The sequence below is a fragment of the Lactuca serriola genome, chromosome 2 (assembly GCF_051521515.1).
Source record: "Lactuca serriola cultivar US96UC23 chromosome 2, Lser_US96UC23_V15, whole genome shotgun sequence".
Lineage (NCBI taxonomy): Eukaryota > Viridiplantae > Streptophyta > Magnoliopsida > Asterales > Asteraceae > Lactuca > Lactuca serriola.
This window is the reverse complement of record NC_136409.1, coordinates 185,475,044-185,493,846: the sequence shown is the minus strand read 5'-3', so window position 1 is coordinate 185,493,846 and position 18,803 is coordinate 185,475,044. Positions and strand designations below refer to the sequence as shown.

General features: G+C 33.4%; 1 protein-coding gene across 1 annotated transcript; it reads right to left on the bottom strand.

Moving 5' to 3' along the window:
• Window positions 1–931: 931 nt before the first annotated feature.
• On the bottom strand, window positions 932–12,734 carry LOC145087711 (paired amphipathic helix protein Sin3-like 2). The gene is made up of 22 exons (XM_079025747.1): window positions 12,527–12,734; window positions 12,345–12,420; window positions 11,311–11,568; window positions 11,050–11,233; window positions 10,883–10,981; window positions 10,642–10,803; window positions 10,304–10,565; window positions 10,084–10,220; window positions 9,856–9,931; window positions 9,746–9,775; window positions 8,965–9,149; window positions 8,735–8,889; window positions 8,513–8,640; window positions 8,165–8,419; window positions 6,851–7,884; window positions 6,651–6,751; window positions 6,344–6,482; window positions 6,105–6,257; window positions 5,862–6,022; window positions 5,657–5,768; window positions 1,525–1,663; window positions 932–1,423 (listed from the first exon to the last, which is right to left on the bottom strand). The coding sequence occupies exons 2-22, from the start codon at window positions 12,416–12,418 to the stop codon at window positions 1,416–1,418; spliced, it is 3,852 nt and encodes a 1,283-aa protein (XP_078881873.1). The 5' UTR covers window positions 12,419–12,420; window positions 12,527–12,734; the 3' UTR covers window positions 932–1,415.
• Between the last annotated feature and the right edge of the window lie 6,069 nt (window positions 12,735–18,803).

Below are 18,803 nucleotides of genomic sequence, written 5' to 3'. Positions count from 1 at the left end.
TTTCATCAACAGCCTCACAACCATCAAAGCAATCTTCATTATCGTTGTCTTCATGACAACAACTACAGATTACTCTTGGAAACCAACTCTTTTGGGATCAATTTTGAGCTCTCATGAGATTTTTTTTTTTTTTTTGACATTGTTGGTTACCATATAAGATGGATTGGAAGAGGCGAATCTTTCTATTTGCTCCACTTCATTTCATTGTTATTTGAAACAAAGTTGCTCACAATCACACATTTGAATATTTGATATCTCAATCAATACTTATCTAAACAACTTGACCTTTTTCACCGTTTCCAAATACTAAATTTTCATTAAGAATTTAGACATATTTGTACTCACATTTTCTGTCCTGTTTTGAGTTTTGTATCCTTTAAATTTTGCAGCTCATATTCTGTTCAAAAGGTTGTCTTATAATATTTCAGATTCGGGTGACGGATGAACGTGTAAATACTGTAGAAACAAGATACAACTGGCAACACGTAGCGATTTTTCAACAGATGTAACAGAAGCTACGAATCTCACATTTTATCCTAAATCGTACATATTGAAAATGAAGAGCATATCCCATGCTTCATAACTAAAATAATACAATAATAAAACCACATAAAGGATGTAAAACGTTTTTATATATAACAAAGAATATACAACCTTAATAATTGTCTTATCTATTTTGCATCTTTATAGAATAAAATATCTTTTTTTTTTCAGTTTTGTTCGATTAATAATAAGTCTAAATCATAACCAATTTTAGTTTTTTGCTTTATTTTCACTAATAATCAAACTCTCGTCAAATTTTCTTTAAAATCAATGCAACAAATCTCATTCACCTTCTATCATATTTGGCATCCTACAAAAGTAGTCTTTAAAGGTAACAATATTGTAAAGCAAGTGTAAATGGAGAGAGAAAACCATATATGTAAATCAATTGTTGAGGCCAAAGCCAAATAAATGTAAGATTACATAAATATGTATTCGAACATCAACAGTTGGTAGTAAGTAAGCTCTGTACAAAAGACCAGAAGAGCTTCCTAATTCTCAGGGAAAAAAAAAACAAAAACCCTTCTTTTAATCTCTGCCTCCAAATAATAATTTTTGCATTACATAGGGGAAAAAAAGAACTACAATAAAATCCTTCTATTGGGGACATAAATGTTACAAAAAAAAAAAAGCTTACTTTGTGTAGGAAGCAAGCAGCACAACAAAAATAGAGAAGCAATTAGATGATGATGATGATGACAGAGAGACAGACCTCATGAAATCTCCAAGCCTATTTACACAAACTCATGGCTCATAACTTTAAGTCATATCCAATTGTTTGTACTTGTACTTTGTAATTGTATCAACTTCACAAGCCACTTGTTAAGTTACCTTACTTACCCCAACCCATTTCAGCTTTTACTTTTTTACCATCAAGATTCTACAACAAAGAAAAGAGAGGCAGATACGCTGGTGTTTTAAAATTGGTTGGTGGATGAAGGGTATTTTTGACATTTGGTTAATACAAATTAAGATATGTACCTGGAGTTGCTAATGCTAAGAATCTGTGAAAGCGTTGTAGTCTTGTGTGGGCAATGGCATGACGAGAAGTTGATGGGACATTTCTTCTTTTTCTTCTTTCTCGGAAGAAGAAATCTTCTGTATCGAGGACATAGGAGATCTGCCAGCACTCAACTGATTAGAAATCAGATAAACTTCATCAAATAATTATTTTTAATTGTTTTACTCAAACGCTCATCCGCATTTAACGTTTGAAACCAAAATCTGGCTAACGGACACCAATTATTTAAGGAAAAATCCTGGACTAGCAGAGGAAAATAATTACTGTCAAGATTTAAAAAAAAAATCATATGATTCACAACGAATCACATACTACAGTCCAACGAATCACCATACATTTATGAACTGAATCATACTGAACCTGAAGAATTCCATAAAATCTGTTCATGATTTGCTACCTTACTTTTTTGTGAAGGGATATTTAAAGTTCATTAATCCAAACTTATTGGAAGCCACACAAATAGAAAGGTATTTCTGTTTTGATGGTATTTATTTAAGTTGTAACAAATGAAACCAACATAAATGTGGCAAGCCGGATTAATTTGGTAGAATCTTAAGTACCTTGTCGTTTTCTTTCGTTAATTATGTTATTATTGAACAACAAATATATAACATGTAGCCAGATTTTGCGTTATTAAATGCAAAACCTAAGAGTTCATACGTGTGATACACGCACACGACACTATATTCCCATAATTACTCGGTACTCACACAGGCCACGTGGGTTCCCCTATTGATGTTCACTTCTATTTCACACTATTTTAGTATTCTACAATTTTTATTTAGGGTAGTGATCTGTACACAGCAATTTGTGCTTTATGGAGTTGTACAGTACTAACATATAAAACAAAAATTGTTGCATATGGCTAAAAACTGTTGCGAATGTCCCAACTAGGTTGAGAGAAAACACTATAGTAGTTGTGGTTGTATCTAAATTATTTACAAGAATTTGAAATGAATTAATGTTTTTTTCTTTGTTAAAGTCCCAAATTGTTGTCTTATGAGTATTTGATTGACAATTTATATCATCATTGCCACATTAAAACTTTTACATAATTTTGACACCACAGGTTAATATTTTTTTAGATAAGTTGTTTCTAATTATTTGGGATCACCGTTATGATTTAACTTTTAAAATATCGATATTCGTAGGATATGATGGTCCATTCTTTAGTTCTATTAATATCAAAAGATTACATGGCCTTAGCATGAAAGTGGATTAAGATTAAGGACTTAAAAGCAAGACACGTAACTACAAAAGCGAAAAAAGGGAATGCAATCTTATTCTCCTATTGAAACTTGGTATCAGACTATTAGTAGCAATTTTGACCAACTTAGGTAAAAAAAAAAAAGGTCATTTTAGATTATGTATCATCTCCATTAGGTAAAACGGATAAAAGAAGACGCTTACCCAAAAATGCAACTAGTCAAATGTCACTCAAAATGTATTCAAATGATTACAAACCTCCTAAATTGTTTTACTATAAACAAAGCTTATTAGTATTATTATAATAGTATAGTTTGTGTAATCACATTAGATACAAAACTAATTATAAAATTCCAAAAATTAGAAAAGAAAGTGTCGATGGTCCAACGAAGACAATGAACCACCACTTGTGACATAGCACCACATTCACATGGCTAGAACCATGTAACCTTTAAAAGGAAAATCTAATTAACACGCATCCATCATAAGATTGATCCGGATGTGTCTTGAGATGGAAATTTGAGGCATTCTCTTTATTAGGTGAAGATTAGCACGGAAAATAGAATAGCCTACTAAATCGTCTACAAATTTAGAGCTAAAGCATTGATAGCGAGTCATCAAAAGCAACCTTACTACTATTCCACTTTCCTTTCATAGTGTAAACGTATATTCGATTTTTCAATGACCATAAAGAAGATGTGGCAAACCATTCCACACCATGAGGCAAGGGAAAATGAGAGGCTAAGCTTCAAGATCACTTTTGGGGACAAATGATAATGAAGCATATGTTGTACGTATTTAGTTCTCCTTTTTCGTAATAAATTTGAATGATAATCAAGAACAATACCATAGACGCCAAATTACTTTGAGCTTAATTAACTTATGAGTCGTCTTGTCTTTTGTTTGTGTTTCCGGTATCTAAAATACTTTTTAGGGCAATATACATAAAATGATAAAAGTCACTATATATTTGTCATTTTTGAAGTTTAACCACTATTAATCAAAACTTTCCATAAACACAACCCAAGATTGACGATTTTTTCTATGTCAACCACTATGACCTTCTTTAGTAAGTTAAAGGGGTCAAAATAGAAAGAAAGAATAAAATTAAGTGGCTTAAGTGGAAAGAGTTGTCAAAATTGAGTGGTCAAAACATCCCAATAAAGCCACCCAACTTTGACAAAACTTTCTAAGATCGATCATTTGACCGCCTATAGCATGTTAAAGCGATCACAATAGAAAATGTTGTCAAACTTGGTCGGCCTTATCGAAAAGTTTGATTCAAAATTGTTAAACCTCAAAATGACCAAAATATAATGGCTTTTAGGGTTTATGGTTTATTAATTATTTCACTAATGTTGTAAAGTTTCCAATTAGGAACTAAGTGGCGTACTAGTTGGCACCTAAGCGCTTAATCCCCACTTAGGAAATTAGTGAAGTTATAGGAGCCGTTGAATTCTAAGACCTCATATAGAAACATTTTGAGGAAGAACTTGAGACCGATAGTGGAGAGAAAGTGGATGAAGTTGAATATGAATAAGATGAAGTCCATATCATGGAAGAATATGGAGAAGGTCACTTTAAAAATGGTTTATAGAATTTGTAGTTTCCAAAGGGAAGAAGAGTTTTTTTCTTTTCTTCATCATTCTCGTTCTAATTTGCACATTCTATCTTTTGCTAGATAATTGTGTTTTTATCTACCGACATGAACGACAAGGACTTGCATTTGGTAAGTATCTTCCGAAATTGGAAATGTAGCATGAAGAAACTTTCTATTAGAAAGGCATTTTTTCCTTCATAGACTGAGAGAACCATTAGCAAGTAGGTACCTCGCTAGTGTCAAACTGTTCTATGAGGACCCTTCAACGACAAAAGTTTCTAGGGCAACCTACTATTTGAACATGTTGAAAACTTATTATGGTGATAAAGACTTGAAGCGGTTGTTCTAACACTTGAACATATTTTATTTTGAGCTTGTTATTTACTTTTTCTGCTACGATATTGGTCATATTTGACTTCCCTAAAACTAATTGCTTTACAACTTAGGTAATCTAACTAGCCCCCACTGAACGCCTAGACCGACTAGTTGCTAGTCTACAAAATAGCGATTTTTGCAATACTTTATTTCACTAATAGTATATATTTTGTTTTTGGTCATGATTAAAATCACAACTATACACAAGTTGCTATAGCATAGGAAGACCAAGTTACATATCTTCTCGATAGCACAAAACAAGAGAGAAATCCTCATTTTCATCTTATTTCAAGCACTTATCTTAAAGTTTTCCGTTCATTGCTTAAAGTAACTTACTACTTCTTGTAGTTAAGTAATCAATTCAAGACTAATCTCTTGATAACGTGTCATTCCTTGTAGAGACAAACCTTATCGTTGCTAAAAGGTGAAATATTTATTCTATAGAATTCCACTCTTGACATGGGATTCGACACATAATCAATAACTACGACAATCATCAAGTCAAAAGGCATTATTATGATCTTTCTAGACAAGAGGTTTTGAAGCAACAATGAAAGGAAATATGGTTTTCAGATCGCCAAAGATCTAATTTTCAAATTATCCCAAAAGACAAACTGGGTTTAAGAACAAGGTAACAATGGAACTAAATAGAAATGGTTCATTTCACCACCGAAAGAGCAGTGGCTTTATTAGATCCTATAATATTTTTGGAACCACACTAGAGAAAAATTCTCGTTTTTGTGTCCAGAATAAGTATCATTTATTTGAGGTGTTCAAGATGGGATTGGTGACACATTCTCAACTCTGCAACAACAAATAGATAGAAGACGTTTTTATAGAGGTGCACATGCGCAGTTTAATCATATGCAAAATAAATCGCATACGACAATAACACGGAAGATAATAATTACCTTTGATGAGCTGCAAGACATCTTATACTCCAAACCATTCACCACATGCACGCCTTCCATGGCAGCTGATATAGCAGAAGATTCATCCATGCCTGAGAATTGGCGTTTATTTCTGCAAGTAATTAGGAAACAAATTAAATATTAACATAAATATATACTCATTTACTCAATGTCATAAGAGGTATTAATATTTATTAGTTATTACCTCTGCAACATAATACCAGATTCCTTTTTTCCAGGCACAACAGAAAGAAAATCATTGTGAAGATAAGCTGAAAAATTAGGATCCACAGAAACTGCAACCACTTCAGTCTTTTCATTCCCAACATCCATCAGCTGAATGGTTAGACAAGATGGGCCAGATGACTGCAAAAACATAAGGAAAAAAATAAATAAACCAGAGTTCTTACATATATATGCCAAAAAAATGGGGGAAATGCAAACTTACACATTGAAATCTGTATATGTTCTCCTCATGAAGGAGGACATGTGCATTTTCAAAGTATACAGAATCAAGAAATTTCTCAGGCTTCCGAGATCTTTCATACTCGTATAACTGAAGAAGTTTCATGTCCACCTCATCACCTGCAACATTTTGAAGCTGAATCCAAAAAGGAGTGATTACCAATTAGAAACTTAGTGCGATAGCAATGATTAATGTGTGTAAGACAAAAAGTGGGTGCATGCCTGTTTAACAAGCTTGTAAATTAGCTTCTCCAATGTAAATAACACATAAGATTGATTTCCAATAATCGCCCGACAATCATCTTCAAATTTTGCATTGTCAGATGTTCCATCGAGCAGACTGTATAGAGCACTCATGAATCTGAAAAAGTACAGTGACAGAATAGTGAGGATATATACTTGTCATGAGATTAAGGGTAGGGTATTGTACACAATGGAATGGAATCACAAAGGAATGGAATGAGCTCCACTCCATTCCCTCTTCAATTACAGCATATCAAACACAACCTAAGATGAAGAACTGAATTACCTGGAGTACAAATCAGGTGGGGGTGTGTCCTTAGTAGCTCTCCACTTTGTTTCAGCAGATATCGAATTAAGTTTAGCTGACAATAATCTATCATATAAAACCTGAAAATATCAAACACAGAAAACAAATCACTTGACATATTCAGAAGATCAAAGGCAAGGGTAAAATGGTAAATAAGAAAACTGTATCTGTATGCTTACTTGATGGAGCCTGAAAAGTACATAAAAGTTCTCATTGCCATAAAAGACATTACAATCTTTTTTCCCACCATTATGCAATGGAGATGCCACACGTTTTGCCAATGGTTTTGCAGTGACCAAATAATGTTCTGAAGATTGCAATATTGAAGTCCCGTTTTCATCCTCTATCCCTTCAGCCTCTCCTTCACTTTCTGCTTTCCCATCAACATCATCATGATCTCCATCTTCTTCATTCTCTTCCCTTGAACAATCATCAGCAGCTGACTCACTGCCTGACACATCACCACCTTCCGGAACATTCTCACTGTCCTCATCATATACAGCAAAGTCAGCATCATCAAACTCACCATTCGGTGATAACTCTCCCTCTTCTTTCTCAAATTTAGAAGGTTCATCATATTTCAGAACATTTGGTGCTTTAGTAAAGCTTCCATTTGCCACTGTTTCATCGATGTTTGACTTTGTTTGACCAACTTCATGAACGTTATTTGGTTTTGGAAGAGTTGGATCACGTCCTTGGATATCTTTTTCACCAACATTCTTCACCTCTTTCTCTACTCTCAATCCATCTTCTTTGGTCAAAGCACCTCCATTGACCAAGGTGTTCTTACTTGGATCTACTCTTTTTGGCGAAATTACATCATCGCCATTGGAAGTTTGTTTTCCTTGCTTGATGTTAAGGTTACCTGTGCCACTATCAGCACCTGGACTTCCATCACTCTCGCCAGCTGTACCTTCATTTTTGGCAGATGTCTCAACATCTTCAACATTGTCAGGGCGAGAAGGAACACCAAGCATTGGCTCCAAGAATGTGGTCCAAAGTTTCAATACTTTGTTTAATTGTTCCTTGCTTGTGCAAATCTCTTCGCATGAATATTTAATAAGTTTAAATAAATCTTCATGAATATCCTTGTCATTAAACTCAAATTCAAGATTCGGGACAACAGAATGTCGATTTCCAGCTGCAATACTAAGAAGGACATCATCGTCTTTCTGGCTCTTTTCCTTTGTTTCTTTAATCTCAGCCACTAAGCCTGGTCATCAAGAAAATAAAAAGGCTTTTAGTTTGTATTATTAAAAAGGGTAAATTGCATTTTTGGTCCCTAAGTATAGCTGATTTTTGCAATTTTTGTCCGAAAAATAGTCATTTACTTGGAACAGGGACCAAAAATGTTACAGAAACCTTACATTAGAACCATTAAATGCAAGTAAAAGTCTTTTACGACCAAAATTGAAAAAATCAGCTACACACAGGGACCAAATATGTAAATTTCTCTATTATAAAAGAAGCAGCAGCAATCAAGATTGACTTACATTTGGGGTTCAAATTCTTTGAATCTTGTTGCTTGAAATAGAAGCTGCGGTGGTCAAGTGATTTGTAATGGTTCTTTGAATAAATATCAGCCCAAACTTTGTTAAAATCTGAACGACACTTTGTCCACTCCTCTTGTTTCTGCTTCATTCGAATCAATACAACAGGCAATGCAACAGGAAGGTTTTTACGCAGTGTGTCCATCACATCAAGACCATGATCCCCATACAGACGTTCAATGCATCGTAAATTCAGAACTACAAAAGAAGAAATAACAAATAATCCGAGAATTAAGACCAAAATACAAACCAAAATGCATGTTGCTTATGTATAATATGTCAAATAATCACCTGAAAAGTGGTCTTCCATACGGATGGGTGCATCTGTACCAATCGAACGGTCGTTAATTCCATTTAGTAATTCTTCAGCACGTTTAATAGTTGAACTCACAGACTCCAACAACATGTCCAGCTCAAACCTATAAGCATCATTGAAAACAAGTTACTTACTTCATCATTTGATGTGTGTATATATATATTTGTTTTAGGGAAAATATTGTATTGTATTTGTACCTATCGTCTTCACATCTAAACAGGCTTTCTTCATATTGGTTTCTACGCATATGTTTAAAAGAGTAATCCTCACTACCAGAAGTCACAGACACCCATAGATCATTCAGTACTTGAGTACCAAGCTCTGATCTTTGGCTTACTGATGGAATCGGATACTATAAAACACCAAATACCAAATATAAACTGTCAAACCATGAAAAAGAAAAAAGAAAAATATTTATCAGACTTACATCATCAGGAAGAAGTCTGTAGCTAGGAGTGCAACGCTGACAATTAGAAAGGTCAAGCTCTTGAATAGATTTCCCCCAATATTTCTCTTTGTATCTGTCTTTCTCTTTATTAGCATCAATGTCACGCCTATGTTCCCTTTCTTTCTCATCTGTCCTTGTTGACTTAGAAACATTCCATAAAGCTTCTGTTAAATTACAAGGCAAACAAGAACAAAGCTCAGAGACATGATTTAACAACCTAACAGCATGTGAAATGATAACAGAATTGCACACCAAGTGCGCGATTAATTAACTTTTGGGCAAATTGTGGGAAATAGCAACGTACTTTACAATTGCTACAAACATTGACACTGTACTTTATTTTTTATCCATAATAGCAATGTATTTACATTTCGTTACAGATAATAGCAATATATAACTTGAAATTTATAAAATGTTAACAGGTTTCATGTTGCATGTTGTTATTATTGACATGGTATGGAATTGTATTTACATTGCTAGTATGTGTATAATAATGTAAGCACTTTGCTATCATGGGTAAAATTCAAAGTGCATTTTACAAGTTCCAGGTTACATGGGGTTATTATCGGAAAAGAATGTATGTATCTTTCTACTATGGGTAAAATATGTAAGCAAATTGCTATTATGGAAAAAAATGAAGTACAATGTCTATATTGGTAAAAAATAGTATAGTATGTTGCTATTTCCAGCAATTTTCCCTTAAACTTGTATGTTAAAAAATGTGTATACAAACAGAACAAAAACAAGTAGTCACACATACTTTTGTCCATAACACCAGCAAGGAACTCATCTGCAAACAAGATACATTAGTAACAATACAAAAGGAGTTCTCAAAAGAGTAAAACAAAAAATATGTAAACTAAAAGGCACCTATGTTTTCACAACGTTCCAAAAATGCACCAAATCCTTCCATAAGATCTGTATGCTTCCCAAGTAAATCGGAAACCTGAAAAAGAAAATTCAAAGACATCAAATTTAACAGCATACACTGTCTGATTCAAAGAAAAAAAAAAAAAAAAAAAAAAAAACTTCTTCTGCAGCATTGTATTTTTTTCAAGTAATGCCAAATAAAAAGACAACTGGGTATAAAATATATACCAAGCTCTGTAATTCCTTCCTGGTAATTATTTCTGTACTGTATATATGAAGGCATTTCAAGAATGCTTGATAATCATCCGGATTGCGTAATCTACTCTTCACATTCTCACAGAAAGTAAATTCTTGGCTATACATACCTATAATTAACAAATACCAAACTGTTAAAAAAACTTTGAAAAAAAAAAACTGAATCAATATGAAAAAAGCATCTACTACTCACTTTTGAGGGCATCTTTATCATCATATGGAGCTGAACCTGAATGTACTCCAAAATCTTCCACTTTACGTGCAGATTTCCGTTTGATGTCCTTATCCCTGTTGTTATCAAGATCAGGATCATCACTATTTCTCCTCTCCCTACTGTCCTTCTTCCTCTGATCTTTGTGAAGTTTCATCATTGATTTATCATCCATATCAGGACAATCAACACTCGTGTCCCTTTCAGCATGTGGACCATTGACCCTATCTCTCCTCCCTCGTTGCTAATCAATAATAACAAAATCAACCCCTTAGAAAATCAAGAAAAATATATATATGAAAATGTTGAAAAGTTACTACCTTATCCATCTGTGCCAGTCTGAGTGGGGCCCCACCTGAGCTCCGATCATATGCATGCCGCCCTAACGAAGCTTGATGTGCAGATGCAGCAGCAGAAGCATCCGGTAAAAATCTTGTGAATTCATCAAGAAGATCCGGATGATCATCAAAAAGTGAGGCTACCTGCATAAATTACAAACTCTCACCAAAGGGTAGGATGATTAATGATTTTATTTAAAAAAGTGAAAATAGAGAAGTTTACCTCATGATAGACTTCGTTGATACCCTTGTGCTCTTTTCTATACATGTTCAAGATGTCCAAAAATGATTTGTAAACATGATCATCATTTTGAAAACGTTTCTGCACACAAAGGGTAGGATTGTCATATTCAAAAAACTCAAAATATGGCAATGCTGATGATGGTCTACCTTTATTTTGTTTACAAAGCTTATAGCTTCTTCAAACTCCACTGTTCTCTTTGGTGGCACCTCATCCTCCTCAATAACAGTAATTTCATAACCCTTGGGCAAGAAGGTGTTAAATCCAAAAATTAAATTATTGTGACCTCTAAATAAATCTTTCACCCTTGCTATGACACCAGTAGTATCAATTCTGCATCAGAGAAACAATTCTCAATTAGGCCGAGTCAATGTTATATAATGATATACTTTCAATAGAAAATTACGTACCTTTGAGCTTTAAAATCTTTCATCACATCAAGAAACATGTCATATTTCTCTCTCTGATCTTGAAACATGTCTTTGACCTCCTTTAAATAAGTCAATGCATCATTGGTTGTGAGTTTTTGGGCACTGCTAGCACCTCCCCCACTCCCACCCCCAGCACCTCCCCCTCCTCCTCCTCCTCCTCCTCCTACACCAGCACCTGCCCCTCCTCCTGCTCCTTCACTTCCTCCTCCTCCTCCCGGGACTTGTGGTTGGCCATATCTTCAATATAAAAAGAGAAGTATAAAAAATAAAATTTTAAATTTGCTATTAACAGTATGATAAATAACAAAGATAAGTTTAAATGGCATGTGCAAACAATTCTAAGATCGTCTAATAAATCTTGCGTAATTTCCCACAGTTTGTTTCATGTCATGTGATGTAACACCCTGTGGAACTTTTTGGTTTTAATTCCACTCACTTAAAAAGATTTCATTTCATGCACCCATTGAAAGAGTCAACTGAAGAATAAATAGTACTAAATTTATTGATATTTTCAATTGACTTTTTCCTTTTTCTCATTTTGGTGTTCTGATAGCCACATTTTTGCCACAACGATATCATACCACCAAACCCTAAAAAGGCTAGAAACAAAAATCTACACGGTCTGACAGAGTTGAGAATTAGAGACTTCGCTCATAAATTAAATTAAAAACAAAAAAAAAAAAAAAGAGAAATGAAGAACACAGCCTAATAAAAAGGTCAAGAGTAGATGCGATTTTGAACACCAATTCATTTAAATCGTACAATTCCTTTTTCAAAAAAGCATGTTACATCGACCTAAATCCAGCAGTTTCAAAACTAAACCCTATAAAAGTTTAAGCAAATCCTACGTCACAAAAAATTATGAAAAAAGAAAATTGCTTGAGACAGACACACAAAAAAAAAAAAAGATTATCCCTACATCAAATCACCGCAACACATAAAAAGGACTCGTAATCAGAGCATGAATGAGCACCAAAACCACGAAATTAAAGCAATTGAAAACAAGAACTTACGATTCCCCTCGGGAAGAACCAAATGGCCTCTTAAATTGAGAGCTACCATATCCATCATCTCGTAATCGTTTCATCCCTGCAGATAATGACCGCATAACAAGCTTTGTTAAGGATAAACGTAAATCAGAGACAAATTGCAGTAAATCTACTTGATAAATTATGAATGAGAGAAAAAGGCAAACCTGTGAAGTAACCCTCAGGGAAAAAATTGGGGCAGATCTAAGCACCCAACAAAATGAAACAACTTCAATCACCTTTGGATCGAAGTTTTGAAAACAATGATTACTTGTTTGTAGCAAAACCAAACGAGGTTGGAGAAGAGGAAATAAGCGGTGAAACAGAAAAGAGGTGAAGAAATTTTTGTATTGTGCGGAGTGATAGATAATCTAAATTCCGTGACACTATTTATATTAAAGTAAAATCGGAAATGCAGGGAGATTGTCTTCAAAAAAAAAGTAAACTTTTGGGATTTGGGAGGGCAACACTTGGGCTTTCTTTCTATTTCTAAACCAGCCAAACACTTCCTTTCTACACTTGGGCTTTTACCAGTTGATTAATAACTGGTAACTGGATCATAAATGTGTGCTCTTTTATTTTGTGAAAATGACTTTATGCGCATTCGAAACCATGACCTTCAAAGTCCATTTTACAAAATGATTAGTTGTTCCGAGATAAATCTTCAAATGATTAAGGTTTTCACTGCTTGTGTAAATCTGGATTTACTAATTATGCAATTTGCATTTGACTATTTGGTTTAGATTTTCGGATTTTTTCTGATGAGTTTTCAGCAAAATCGAATTATAATTTTGGATTTCGGATTAGTTATCGTTTATAAAATTATAACGGAATAATAAAAAAATCAAATAAAAGTTTATTATTTATTTATTTATATATATATTTCTTATAATTACTTATTAATCTATTAAATTGTATTTTTATATAGATTAGAACATAGAGTAAATTACATGAATAGGAATGGTCCTTATGGTTTGAGGTAATTTGTACGTTTGGTCCCTAACTTTTTTTTTATTAGAAAGTCTCTACTGTTTGTTTTTGTTACACCTTTGCTCTCTATCTTACCTAAAAAAATTATTATTTAAATAGGGAAAATTGTAGGGTAGGTAAGGTAAGACGAGAGGGATGAGGTTGGTTCTGTGTTTATTTAAATAAATTAAAAAATCAAGGGCAACATATTTTTTTAACTAATACAGGGACCAAACGCATAACAAAAACAAACAGTAAAGACCTTCCGAGTTAAAAAAATAAGTTAAGGATCAAACATACAAATCACCCTAAACCATAGGGACCATTCGTGTAATTTACTCTAGAATGTATTATCCAATAAAATACATTAATGTATACTTCTCATCAAAAGAGTTTTATCTATAAAATATTAAATTATAATATATTTCTCAAATTCTTGTTCATAAATTTTAATTCTCAACCAAACAATGGAAGGAAACAAATTATAACATTTTTAGAGGATAGATTTTTAGCGAAAAAAAAAATGTTATTATTTTCTTTCATTTCCTTCCATTGTATTATTTTCTTTCATTTCCTTCCATTGTTTTCATTCTCCTCCTTATATAAAACTCGAAAAACACATTTTATTATCATTCTTTTCTTTTTGCACATTAAAAAAAAAACATAACTTTTCTCTCATTTCCATCCCCTTTTTTCCTTAAAAAACTTGAAAATAGAGTGTAAGATTAGGTAGTAAAACACTCATTTATGCATATTTTTGTAGGATGTGTCTTCGAAAATGGTTTTCTTTTATATTTTTTATCGTCTAAATGTAATATATATTTTTTTCAGCCATGTTGCTCAAAGCGTATCTATAACAACCCAAAAACAATACTAAAATTTTTCATTTAAAAACTATTAGTTTTCATTCATTGATTGTATCAAAAGCCATTATCCATTACAAAATTCCAAAACATTAGAGTACAGATACATCAAGTGCGAAAATCATGTGAGGAAGATGTTGTGTCATAACATGGGGCTCTTTCCTTTTGAGCTGAAAGTACTTGAAACCATAAACATAAACTATAAGCATAAAGCTTAGTGAGCTTCCCAAATTACTACATACATCATACATATCATATAACAGCATGTGGCTATGTCAGGTATGTATCAACCCCCGGGTTCGTATCAACCCCAAGTCCTTTCTACACTTGGGCTTTTACCAGTTGATTCATTTCTCAAATAACTGGTAACTGGATCATAAATGAATGTGTGCTCTTTTATTTTGTGAAAATGACTTTGTGCGCATTCGAAACCATGACCTTCAAAGTCCATTTTACAAAATGATTAGTTGTTCCGAGATAAATGTTCAAATGATTAAGGTTTTCACTGCTTGTGTAAATCTAGATTGTCTAATTATTATGCAATTTGCATTTGACTATTTGGTTTAGATTTTCGGATTTTTTTGATGAGTTTTCAGCAAAATCGAATTATAATTTTGGATTTCGGATTAGTTATCGTTTATAAAATTATAACGGAATAATAAAAAAAATCAAATAAAAGTTTATTATTTATTTATTTATATATATTTGTTTTCAATACATGTTATAATTACTTATTAATCTATTAAATTGTATTTTTATATAGATTAGAACATAGAGTAAATTACATGAATAGGAATGTTCCTTATGGTTTGAGGTAATTTGTACGTTTGGTTCCTAACTTTTTTTTATTAGAAAGTCTCTACTGTTTGTTTTTGTTACGTCTTTGGTCCCTATCTTACCTAAAAAGATTATTATTTAAATAGGGAAAAATTGTGTGGTATGTAAGGTAAGCCGAGAGGGATGAGGTTGGTGGTGTGTTTATTTAAATAAATTATAAAATCAAGGGCAACATAGTTTTTTTAACTAATATAAGGACCAAGCGCGTAATAAAAACAAAGAGTAGGGACCTTCCGAGTTAAATAAGATAAATTAAGGATCAAACGTGCAAATCACGTTAAACCATAGGGACCATTCATGTAATTTACTCTAGAATGTATTATCCAATAAAATACATTAATGTATACTTCTCATCAAAAAAGTTTTATCTATAAAATATTAAATTATAATATATATCTCAAATTCTTATTCAACCAAACAATGGAAGGAAACAAATTATAACATTTTTAGGGGATATATTTTTAGCGAAAAAAAAAATGTTATTATTTTCTTTCATTTCCTTCCATTGTTTTCATTTTCCTCCTTATATAAAACTCAAAAAACACATTTTATTATCATTCTTTTATTTTTGCACATTAAGAAAAAAAAAACATAACTTTTCTCTCGTTTCCATCCCTTTTTTCCTTAAAAAACTTGAAAATAGAGTGTAAGATTAGGTAGTAAACACTCATTTATGCATATTTTTGTAGGATGTGTCTTCGAAAATGGTTTTCTTTTACATTTTTTATCGTCTAAATGTAATATATATATATATATATATATATATATATATATATATATATATATATATACTCATTAGATTCATCCATTATATATTTTTTTCAGCCATGTTGCTCAAAGCATATCTATAACGACCCAAAAACAATACTAAAATTTTTCATTTAAAAACTATTAGTTTTCATTCATTGATTGTATCAAAAGCCATTATCCATTACAAAATTCCAAAACATTAGAGTACAGATACATCAAGTGCGAAAATCATGTGGGGAAGATGTTGTGTCATAACGTCGGCCTCTTCCCTTTTGACCTGGAAGTACTTGAAACCATAAATATAAACTATAAGCATAAAGCTTAGTGAGCTTCCCAAATTACTACAGACATCATACATATCATATAACAGCATGTGGCTATGTCAGGTATGCATCAACCCCCGGGTTCGTATCAACCCCAAGTTCATAATGACTCTGAGCCCATATAGCTTAATACATAAATTATACAAGCACACAAAAAAAATCATACGATAACATACAGTTCTACTCATACAATACAATGGGTCGGCCTTGGTGCCTTCGGCCCACTTAAGGTGGTAAGAAGACTCACCTCACAGACAGATGAAAAGCTGAACAGACACGTTGCTCTGTAATCCTCACTACTTGTCACCTTTACGAACAATAGTAACCAAAACTCAAACTACCATTCAAATACCTAAAATACCCCTAGGTCAAATCCTAGTAAAAATCCATGTTAAATCAACCGAGTCAATCGAGTTGACTTGGTACGTGGTGTATACTCCTCGTGTATGCAGGACGTACCTCACAGTTGACTGAGATCGGGGAGCTAACCTCGTACGCTTAGCGTACCCTTCAGTATGCCCTGCGTATGAGGTTGCTTGCCAACCTCCTAAATAAGTGTGTAATCCCTTAAGCATTTACGTCCAAAGTTCAAATCTAGATCACAAAAAGATGCTCTAAACCATAAAGTTGATGGGTTTTGGTCATAAGAACATCCTATGTGCTCATACAAACCCTAATGCTTGGATCTAGGTTTATCTATTATACATGCAAGCTATCCAAGACTATAAACCCTAATTCTAGCATTCAAGTAATCATATTAACATGAGAATAGGTTTAAGATATTACCTTGATTGTTATGTAGCAATAACAATCCCAATTCCTTCTTGTATTGACTTTAGAAAGCTTAGAGTCACAAATGTCACTCCTTTAATGGTTCACAAACACCAAGAGCAAGAGGATGAAGAGGAGAGAGGATGGAGGCTGCCCTAAAACGTGTGAAACCCTAGAAGGATGCTTAGCCATGTTTTTGGGTCATAAGGGATCTATATATATAGGAGGCTATTAGGGTTATCTAACAAGGAAACCCTAAATTGGATGCTTAAGCCCTAAGCAACGCATAGATTCCTTTCCTTAAGGCCTTGGACGATTTCCTCATGGGCTTTCCCATAGAATTCGTCCACTCCTTAATATAAGGCAATTCATAGCCCAAATTGCAATTATCTTATAATTACAATTCCAGTCCTTAAGTTTAATTAATCTCTTTTAGTCACAAAACTAATTACCAATTAATTATTGACTAATATTAATTTAAACAATATGATTTCTCCTTTAATATATTATTCTCATAATATATTAATAAATCATATTTAATCCTTTCTCTCCATAATTCATCCTATCAAGTTGCTTTGGTGAAGGCAACCCAAAAGGACCATGCACCAGCGGGTCAAGTACATACCAAAATAGTTATGGACTTAGACACCAATCCAACAGTCTCCCACTTGGATAAGTCTAATAACTATTATGCGTATGTCTTCAGATCCTGATCTGCAATCGTAGCTTTCCAAAGCCGCTGTCAACTCTGATCCTATCATATACGCGTGTCCTTTAGATAAGGGATCATATATTCCTCCATTCTAGATATCGTATGAGATATGATTTTAAATCATTCTCTTTGTACTATTTCTCGACTTCTGATTTATGACGACTGACTAATTGAACAAATCAAATTAGCCCTAGCCCGGCCGAGCATTTACGTTTGCCATCACTAAATCATCGAGGGGCCCAAAGATATCACTTTTATCCTACTTCGGATAAAAGGAACGGATAAACTTTGATTCAATGATCGCTTGTACTCACTCACCGAATCACACACAACAATATGTTTTATGACACCAAGTTACTAGTGCGTTTTCATATTATCAATGTGCAACCGATTAGCAAGATACAACTCACACATCTCGGTTTCAAGAGTATAAGATGTTATCGTCTCGCCAATCACTCGTGATACAATCCATGGAGTGATCCAAGTGAGCGTGGGTTTGATCCAATGCTCAAATTCATATTCATAAGCACTCATGAACGTTGCAGCAAACATTTGCTTATGTCTAATACTCTTTTAGACAATCCACACATCAATTCACTACAATCTTCATTCATACCTACTTCCAACATTTGAACGACTGTGGCCCATTCGAATAATTTGACTGTTCTTAATCAATTAAATTATTCAGGAAGTCAAAACATGCAAAGTGAAACACAAGAATAATACTAATCCCATATGGCCTCAACCCTTTGAGCATAAATAAAACACCTTTTATTTATCACCATATCGATTACTCATTATTTGTCGTTTCGGGTAATCAACTTCTTACTTGAATTATTACACTTGTCCCATGCTCTTAGCATGCACACAATGTTTACCTATGGTTCTTACTTTGTGAAATAGATCAAATGAACACATTTCCAATCATACTCATTTCACAACTCCAAATCCTTCTTCATAAGTGAAAGAATATCAAATTCTTGCCACTTATAGAATATGCTAGATTCTAACATTTTATGCAATGATCCTTTCGTAATGTCATAGCACAAAAGTCACAAAGACTATTGCCAACGATATTACAAAGTCCTATATCGGAGATTGTTACAATATAATTCCTTAGATATGATGTAACATCCCCCTCTGGCACGTATCACAATATTGTCCGCTTTGGGCCACTCGGCACGAGGACTTCCCAGGGGGTCACCCATCCTGGTACTAC